The sequence below is a fragment of the Cebus imitator genome, unplaced genomic scaffold (assembly GCF_001604975.1).
Source record: "Cebus imitator isolate Cc_AM_T3 unplaced genomic scaffold, Cebus_imitator-1.0 Scaffold214, whole genome shotgun sequence".
Classification (NCBI taxonomy): domain Eukaryota; kingdom Metazoa; phylum Chordata; class Mammalia; order Primates; family Cebidae; genus Cebus; species Cebus imitator.
In genome coordinates, this window is record NW_016107529.1 from 3,573,189 (window position 1) to 3,582,893 (window position 9,705).

Genomic DNA, 9,705 nt, shown 5'->3' on the forward strand with positions numbered 1-9,705 from the left:
AAAAAAAAAAAAAAAAAAAAAACAGACAGGGTCTCACTTTGTTACCCAGGATGGAGTGCAGTGGTATGATCTTGGCTACTTTTAAATTTTTTTGTAGAGATAGTCTCACTGTGTTGCCCAGGCTGGTCTCGAACTGCTGGGCTCAAGCAATCCTCCTGCCTCAGCCACCCAAAGTACTGGGATTACAGTTGTGAACCGCTGCACTCAGCCAGTGACAGTCTTAATTGAAATAAATCTGATTCTAGAGTTTTACTTATTGAGGTCTGTGATTCTCCTGTCGTAATCTTTTCTCATTGTATCTGTGTCTGCGTGCTAAAAATTTTCCAGGAAATGTGGGCATAAGAGCTAGAAATCAGAGTGAGAATTTTGCCATCTAATGATAATGTTCCTGTGTTATACTGTCAATCTAATGTAAGTTTATAGATCCTGACATGTTCAACTTTCTGGTTCGGGATAAAACTGAAAATTTGAAACATTATGAATTGCTTCCTTGACTAGCCAAATAAACTTTCTGGGTGATTGAAAGCTTATAGTGCTAGACTAGCACCCCATTTATTTGTAGATCACATTTTTGGTCACATCAGCTGTCTCTCCTAAATCAGAAAGAAATAAAAAATGCTTGGGGCACAATCTTTGTATTTATGCATCTGTATTTTACACCTTGAAAGAAGCCCTTGAGTTGTCAGTTAGAGCATGTTGATTCTTTTTTTTTGTTTTTTTGAGATGGACTGTTGCTCTGTCTCCCAGGCTGGAGTGCAGTGGCGCGATCTCGGCTGCAGTTTCCGCCTCCTAGGTTCAAGTGATTCTCCTGCCTTAGCCTCCTGAGTAGCTGGGCTTTTACAGGCATGCGCCACCATGCCCAGCTAATTTTTAAAATATTTTTAGTAGAGATGGGGTTTCACTATGTTGGCCAGACTGGTCTCAAATTCCAGACCTCAGATGATCCACCCACCTAAGCCTCCCAAAGTGCTGGGATTACAGGCATGAGCCACCACACCCAGCCTATCCTTCTTTTTTTTTTAATTAAAAGAGTTATTTTTTGAGACAAGGTCTCATTCTGTTTCTCAGGCTGGAGTGTCGTGGCATGATCATAGGTCATTGCAGCCTTGAACTCCTGGACTCAAGCAATCCTCCCACCTCAGCCTCCTGAGTAGCTGAGACCACAGGCACATGCCACCAACATCTGACTAATTTTTGTTTTTGTTTTTGTTTTTTTGAGACGGAGTCTTGCTCTGTTAGCCCAGGCTGGAGTGCAATGGTGCGATCTCAGCTCGCTACAACCTCTGCCTCCTGGGTTAAAGCAATTCTCCTGCCTCTCAGCCTCCTGAGTAGTTGGCATTACAGGCACCTGCCACCATGCCCGGCTAATTTTTGTATTTTTAGTATAGACGGGGTTTCACCATGTTGGTCAGGCTGGTCTTGAACTCCTCACCATGGGTGATCCACCTGCCTCGGCCTCCCAGAGTGCTGGAATTATAGGCGTGAGCCACCATGCCCGGCCCTGACTAATTTTTAAAAATTTGTAACAGAGATGTCTTGCTGTGTTGTGCAGGCTGGTCTTGAACACCTGGGCTCAAAGCAGTCCTCCCACCTCAGCCTCCAAAAGTGTTGGAATTACAGGAATGAACCACCATACTCAGGTTTTCCACCCCCTCCCCCCGAGTCAGGGTCTTACTCTGTCACCCAAGCTGGAGTGCAATCATAGCTCACTATAATCTCAAACTCCTGGGTTCAAGCAAGCCTCCCACCTCAGCCTACTGAGTAGCTAGGACTACAGGTATAAATCACTATGCCCCACTAATTAAAAAAATTTTTTTTGTTGGGATGGAGTCTTGCAGTGTTTCCCAGGCTGGTCTCAAACTCAGGTAATCCTCTCGTCACATCCTCCCAAAGCACTGGGATTAATAAGCATGACAGCATGATGCAGTGTGCCTGGCTCATTATTTCTTTAAGTAGTTTTTCACCCCACTCTCTCCTGTCCTTCAGATATTCCAGTGACACAAAGATTTTCATTTTTGTTTATTTCCCATTCTGTTCTTGTTATTTAGGCAATTTCTTTTGTTTTCTAGTTCACTGATCTTTTTTCTTTGTTCTCTCCATTTTACTGTTGACCCCCAAGCATTACTGTATCATTCACTTCTAAAATTTCTATTTGGTTCTTCTTTATATCTTCTCTTGCCTTGCCAAGACTTTCTATATTCATTTTTTTCAAACATGTTTGTAATTGTTTACTTTTGAAAATTTAATTGTGTTTTTTTTTATGGCTCCTTTAAAATCTTTGTTGAATAATTTTAACATTTTTGTTACCTTACTGTTGGCATATATTGATTATCTCTTTTTTGGTTTGAAGTCATACTGGTTCTTAGTATGATTCGTAGTAATTTTTTATTGAAACCAGGACATTTTAGGTGATACGAGATTTTTCTGTGTTCGAGCCTCTGACGTCACTCCACCAGTGGAAGGTAGGAGCACTGCCTTGTTACTGCCAGATTGGGGTTAATGTTCTTTCTGGTTCCCCACTTGGCTTCTCTTAACACCCAAGGTGCAGGGCTATGCAGAGGTTGGAATTCTGACTACCCATTAGGACTTTATTGATACTTCCCTAGCTGAGAGGGGTATGGGTATGTCATTTCTGCTTCCCAGTTGGCCTCTACTGACACCATGTTGGGAGGAGGTTGGGCAGTTGTAAAAGTGCTGACTTTCCACTAAACTTCTATGACAGCACCCCAGCAGGGAAGCAGGTGGAGAACTTCATCACTGCTAGATGAGTATTAAAGTTCAGGCTCTCCAGATGGTACCCACTGACGTCATGGTAGGGGATAGTTCTCACCACCCAGCAGGAATGAAAGTCATTGCTCTCTACTCAGACTTCTCCAACACCTCCCTTGTGGGCAGATTGGGGGAAGTGATTACAGCTTGGCAAGGGTAGAAATCTAGACCCCCATTGGAATTTGCTGGCATGGGGGGAGCCACAGTTTTTTCTGTTGTGTTTGGCTGAAGTAGAGCAGTTACTGTCTACTAGCTGTTTCCTGTCTTATGAGTTGCTCCTTTTTTGGTACTTGGGCTAGAGTGAGCGGTTTTAGGGGAGCTTTTTTGTCTTTGCCCATTGGTGTTTCAGGGCTGCTGGCTCCTTCAACTTTAGATCTGGGATATATGACCAGAAAAAAACCAGGAACTTTACTGCATTGTTCCATGGGTCCCATGGTCCCTACTGATGTGCTTTCATCTCTTTACCTCTCAGAGTGATTTAGTCCCAGCTCACCTTCTCAGCCTCATTTCTTCTTTTTCATTGACACGTTTATATTCCCAGAAATGCACCATATCGTAGAGTTCGGTTTCTTATGTTGAAGAAATACAGAGCTTGCCATTTCATAACACTGTGATATGTTTTCACATCTTTAAGACTTTGCTTATGTTGTGTATTCTTCCTTTAATATACCTTTTTTTTTTTTTTGAGATGGGAGTCTTGCTCTGTTGCCCAGGCTGGAGTGCAGTGGTGCGGTCTTGGCTCACTGCAGCCTCTGCCCCCCAAGTTCAAGTGATTCTCAGCCTCCCGAGTAGCTGGTATTACAGGCATGCACTACCACACCTGGCTAATTTTTGTATTTTTAATAGAGATGGGGTTTTGCCATGTTGGCTAGGCTGGTCTTGAACTCCTGGCCTCTGGTGATCGTCCACCTCAGCCTACCAAAGTTCTGGGATTATAGGCATCAGCCACTGAGCCCCTCCTAACCTTCATCTTTGAATTCTTTCAGCATCTTCAAAGGCTTTACTCAAAGAACACCTCTATCAAATCTTTTCCAGATCTCCAGTCATGATTGTTTACTTCCTTTTCTTTGTTTTTGTGGTATTTTGTACTTGACGTTGTCTCATTTTGTTATGACTGTTTGTGTCTCTTTTACTCCCTGGAATTATGAATCCTTTCATTATAGGGACATATCTTATTTTTCTTTGTATCTACAGCATTTAGAGTACTTGACATATAGTAATTGTTTAATAACTGTTTGCTGAGTGGATCCCGCCATGAAATTTACTCCCCTGAAATAGAGTTCAGGTAATTTGAAAGGCTGTTCTTAAAACAACAGTGTTGAATAGGAATGTAATTTTGGCTGGGTGTGGTGGCTCATGCCTGTAATCCTAGCACTTTGGGAGGCTGAGGCAGGTAGATCACAAGGTCAGGAGTTCAAGACCAGCCCAGTCAATATGGTGAAACCCCATCTCAACTGAAAATACAAAAATTAGCCAGGTGTGGTCCCGTGCACCTGTAGACCCAGTTACTTGGGAGGCTGAGACAGAAGAATTGCTTGAACCCGGGAGGCAGAGGTTGTAGTGAGCCAAGATTGCGCCACTGCACCTGCACTACAGCCTGGGCGACAGAGTGAGACTTTGTCTCAAAAATTTTTTTTTAATTTTAAATTTACTGGTGGCCACATTAAAAAAAATAAAAAGAAACAAGTGAAACTAATTTTAATAATATTTATTTAATCCAGTATATTAAAAAGTGATTATTTCGGCCGGGCACGGTGGCTCAAGCCTGTAATCCCAGCACTTTGGGAGGCCGAGGCGGGTGGATCACGAGGTCAAGAGATCGAGACCATCCTGGTCAACATGGTGAAACCCCGTCTCTACTAAAAAATACAAAAAATTAGCTGGGCATGGTGGCGTGTGCCTGTAATCCCAGCGACTCAGGAGGCTGAGGCAGGAGAATTGCCTGAACCCGGGAGGCGGAGGTTGCGGTGAGCCGAGATCGCGCCATTGCACTCCAGCCTGGGTAACAAGAGCGAAACTCTGTCTCAAAAAAAAAAAAAAAAAGTGATTATTTCAACCAATAGTCAATATAAAAAACTGAGATAGTTTACCTTCTTTTGTTGTATTAAGTCTTCACAATCTGGTGTATATTTTATGCTTGTATCTGACCTCACTTTGTACCAGCTGCTTTTCAAGTGCTCTCCAGCTGTGTGTAGCTAGTGACTATGTATCGGGCAGCACAGCTCTAAAATATAATGGAGTTCTTAATACATAATTAGTCATTTTTGTCCACTTAGGCAGGTTTTGCAAAAAGGGCTTTTCTGGATTTTAACTATTTAACAATAATTAAGTCTGCAAAATTCATTAGAGAGTAGTGCTCCCTTTTAAAAATACCTTAGTTCTAATTTAAGAGTGGCTGGCTGGCAGCCTAGCTACATCTTAAGTATGGGCCAGCTAAGGTGCTGCTTAGAGTTCCTCTCTTGACTTCAGGCTATTCATTTACCTATCCCCAATTGCTCATTCACCTCAGACTGTTCTTAGACTACCTTTTATTGGCATGATTGTTACTTCTTTCACAGTCAATGTTGTTAGTTGATATGTGATATTGTTGAGATGTGGCTCTAAAGTATCATATGCTTGTAACACTGTTGATTGGCAGACAGGTAGATCTCGAAGGCACTTCAAGAGGTTACTTTGTTGACTTCATTTATATTCATCTGCTAGGGAGGGACTATAATTACTAAAGGGTGTGTGTGTGTGTGTGTGTGTGTGTGTGTGTGTGTGTGTTTAAGAGACAGGGGCCAGGCGTGGGGGCTCACGCCTGTAATCCTAGCACTTTGGGAGGCTGAGGCAGGTGGATCATGAGGTCAGGAGTTCGAGACCAGCCTAGCCAACATCGTGAAACCCTATCTCTACTAAAAATACAAAAATTAGCCAGGCATGGTGGCGGGCATCTGTAGTCCCAGCCACTCCAGAGGTTAAGGCAGAAGAATTGCTTGAACTAGGGAGGCAGATGCTGTAGTAAGCTAAGTTTGCACCACTGCACTCCAGCCTGGATGACAAAGCGAGACGCCATCTCAAAAAAAAAAGAGAGACAGGGTCTAACTTGGTCACTCAGGCTGGAGTGCAGTGGTGCAATCATAACTCACTATAACCGCAAACTAATGGGCCCAAGTTATCCTCCCATCTCAGCCTCCTGAGCAGCTGGGACTATAGGCATGCACCACTATGCCCAACTCATTTTCAGTTATTTTGTAGACATAGGGTCTTGCTATGTTTCCCAGGGCTAGATCACTTTAATAAAGTTTGAGATCTGATTAGTGGTCTATTAATGAATTACAAGGCATGCATATACATATATATATATATTTTTTTTTTTTTTTAAATTGTGATGGAGTTTTGCTCTTGTTGCCCAGGCTGGAGTGCAGTGGTGCAATCTCGGCTCACTGCAACCTCTGCCTCCTGGGTTCAAGTGATTCTCCTGCCTCAGCCTCCCGAGTAGCTGAGATTACCAGCTGATTTTGGTATGTGCCACCCATCCAGCTAATTTTGTATTTTTAGTAGAAATGGGGTTTCTCCATGTTGGTCAGGGTGGTTTCAAACCTTAGGTGGTCCACCTGCCTCGACTTCCCAAAGTGCTGGGATCATAGGCATGAGCCACCATACCTGGCCATGCATGCTAAATATATTATGTGTATATGTGTGTGTATAATTATATGTTAAAGTGAACTTAAAGGATAGGCTATAAATGTATTGGTAACAAATACCTTAACACAAGGTTTATAACTCACTTGCGGTACATAAACTCTCCAAGTCGATAGAGGATTCTGCTTCATGGTCACCCTAGAATCCAAACTGATGGAGAGTTCCTTCTCGTAAAACTACTCTCTAGAACTTGAAGGCTCTTCATTTGTCATAGCAGAAAAAGGCAGCATAGAAAATCATGCACTGGCTCTCAGGTGCTTCAGCAGGCAGTCCATTGGCTAGAACTAAGCACATGGCTCCAGCTAACTCCAGGGATGGGCAGGGGAAATGTAGTTGTCTGTTCAGTAAGTTAAGAACCAGATGTTAGTGGATGTCAATGATGTCTACCACAGTCCTGATTCTGCCACTTACTAGCCCTGTGATCTTGGAAAGCCACTCTCTGAGCCCTAGTTTACTCATCTGCAAATTGTAGACAGTAATAGTCTCACCTAAATGAATTGTGATTATCAAATGAGATACTGTTTCATGGGAGCACTTTGGAAATGTAAAATGTGATGGAAATTTTAGCTATTCTTTAACTGTTTTTTGAAGTTAAAGTGCTGCTTGTTTTTCCACAGGTCTACTGAATGATGGAACTGTGGGTATTTTTAGGGGCAACCAGATGCGCTTAAAGCGAGCCTGCATTCGCAAAGCAAAGATCTCTGCTGTTGCTTTCCGGAAAGCCTTCTGTCACCACAAGTTAGTGGAACTTGATGCCACAGGTGTGAATGCTGATATCACGATTACAGATATTATCAGTGGGCTTGGCAGTAACAAATGGATCCAGCAAAATCTCCAGTGCCTGGTGCTGAATTCATTAACTCTCTCCCTTGAGGATCCTTACGAGCGGTGCTTTAGCCGGCTTTCTGGCCTTCGAGCTTTAAGCATCACGAATGTTCTCTTTTACAATGAAGACCTGGCTGAAGTTGCCTCGTTGCCAAGATTAGAGAGCTTAGATATTTCTAACACCTCGATCACAGACATCACTGCTCTACTGGCCTGCAAAGACCGACTCAAGTCTCTAACCATGCACCACTTGAAATGTTTGAAAATGACAACTACCCAGATACTGGATGTTGTTCGGGAACTCAGACATCTGAATCATCTTGATATCTCAGATGATAAACAGTTTACATCAGACATAGCTCTTCGCTTACTAGAACAAAAAGACATCCTACCCAACCTTGTTTCTCTGGATGTTTCTGGGAGAAAGCACGTGACAGATAAAGCTGTTGAAGCCTTTATACAACAACGGCCAAGCATGCAGTTTGTAGGTTTGCTGGCTACTGATGCTGGTTACTCTGAATTCCTCACAGGCGAAGGACATTTGAAGGTTAGACTTTTAAAATGTATTATTTTGTCAGGCTGACCAATATCTTAGTTGCATAAGATTCTATTAAAGATGAATATCTATGATATATAGAACATTTTCATAAAATAGGGCCTCATATAGTTGAAAGGCTTAGAGTCCTAATTAAAATCTCAGCTTCATGACCCGGAACAAGCTATGATGTAACTTTGAGTTTTTATTTCCTTGTTTGTAAAATAAATATTATTCTTACCTTGCAGAATTCTGAAGATTAATAATAATCTATGTAAATTACAAGTCACATAGTAGGTCCTGGGTAAACAATAGGGCGTCTTATGATGATGTTTAGATATTTTGAACCATTTCCACATAGTGTTTCTAATGGATAACTTCAGAGAAACTAGGGATACCCCTTGTTGAATTGAGTACCTAGTGGGAGATCAAGTTCTCTAAGGAGATCTCTACTGTAGAAATGGTAGAATTTTGCTTTTCCTAAGGTTTCTCATGCCTGATGGTTTAAATTTAGTTTAACAAACATCAGTTGAATTTGGTAGAGCTTGGGATTAAAAAATGAAAATGAGGCCAGGTGTGGTGGCTCAAGCCTGTAATCCCAGCACTTTGGGAGGTGGAGGTGGCAGATCACTTTGAGGTCAGGAGTTTGAGACCACCTTGGCCAACATGGTGAAACCTGGCCTCTACTAAAAATACAAAAATTAGCCAGGCATGGTGGCACGCACTTGTAGTCCCATCTACTCGGAAGGCTGAGGCAGGAGAATCACTTGAACCTAGGAGGTGGAGGTTGCAGAGAGCCAAGATTGTTCCACTGCTCTCAAGCCTGGATGACAGAGTGAGACTCCATCTCAAAAAGAAAAAAACAAAAGAAGAAAATATATGCCTCCAAGGAGCTTAACCTAATGGGAGCAGTGATTATATGATTACAAATATATTTTTATGTTTATTTATAACTATTTACTTACATACTTTTATACATATATGCTTTAAATCATATGTGGGTTTTTTTTGTTGTGTTTTGTTTTTTTATTTGGAGATGGAGTCTCGCTCTGTCACACAAACTGGAGTGCAGTGGTGTGATTTTGGCTGTAAAGGCCTATAAAGGCATGAGCCACTGCGCCTGGCCTAATTTTTTTTTTAATGTTTTTGTAAAGATGGGGTCTTGCGATTCTCCCACCTTGGCCTCCCAGAATGTTAGGATTATAGGTGAATACCCTGTGCCTAGCCTGGCTTTCTTACCATAATATTTCCAGCTCTGTCATTAATGTTTCCCCACTAGATTTTTCTCTTCTCACTATTTCTCCACTCAATGTTCTCTTCTCACTATTTCCCTACTCAGTTTTCTCTTCTGTCACCATCAGTTTCCTGAACCTTCAATTTCTCCACAACTAGAATTCTTATATTTGTTGGCCACCTTATCCCATACTTGGATAATCTACCAAGCTGTGGCTCCCAACTCCTGAGAACACTGAAAATCTGCTAAACCCAGTGTTAGTTCTTAGTCTTCATTTTATTTGACCCAAAGTAAAATGGTATTTGACATAGCTGATCTTGCCCTCCTCCTTGAGATACTTTTTTTTTTTTAACTTAGCTTCCAGGATATCATACTTATCTTGTTTTTTTTCCTACTTGTCCTGATACTGGGCCTCAATTTCCTTTGTTCGTTCTTCCTCATCTTCCAGTCTTCTGTTAGAGTGCTGTATGCCTCATTCCTTAAATCTGTATGCTGATGACTCCTAAATTTGTGTCTTAACTTAGATCTCTCCCTTGAACTCAGATTTCTACATCAAACTGCAGTAATGAACATGTAGTGAAGGTACAAAAATGTTTTTTGGCCAGGGATAGCGGCTTATGCCTTTAATCCCAGCATTGTGGGAGGCTAAGGCAGGAGG

The 9,705-nt window shown here is 42.0% G+C and overlaps 1 protein-coding gene across 1 annotated transcript in view; it reads left to right on the top strand.

Annotated features, from left to right (window-relative positions):
• The window catches only part of ZYG11B (zyg-11 family member B, cell cycle regulator), a 91,661-nt gene that overhangs the window by 40,487 nt on the left and 41,469 nt on the right, over nt 1–9,705 (top strand). The window contains exon 3 of the mRNA XM_017548811.2: nt 7,071–7,825. Within this exon, the coding sequence (XP_017404300.1) occupies nt 7,071–7,825 (755 nt within the window). The remainder of the gene's footprint in view (nt 1–7,070; nt 7,826–9,705) is intronic.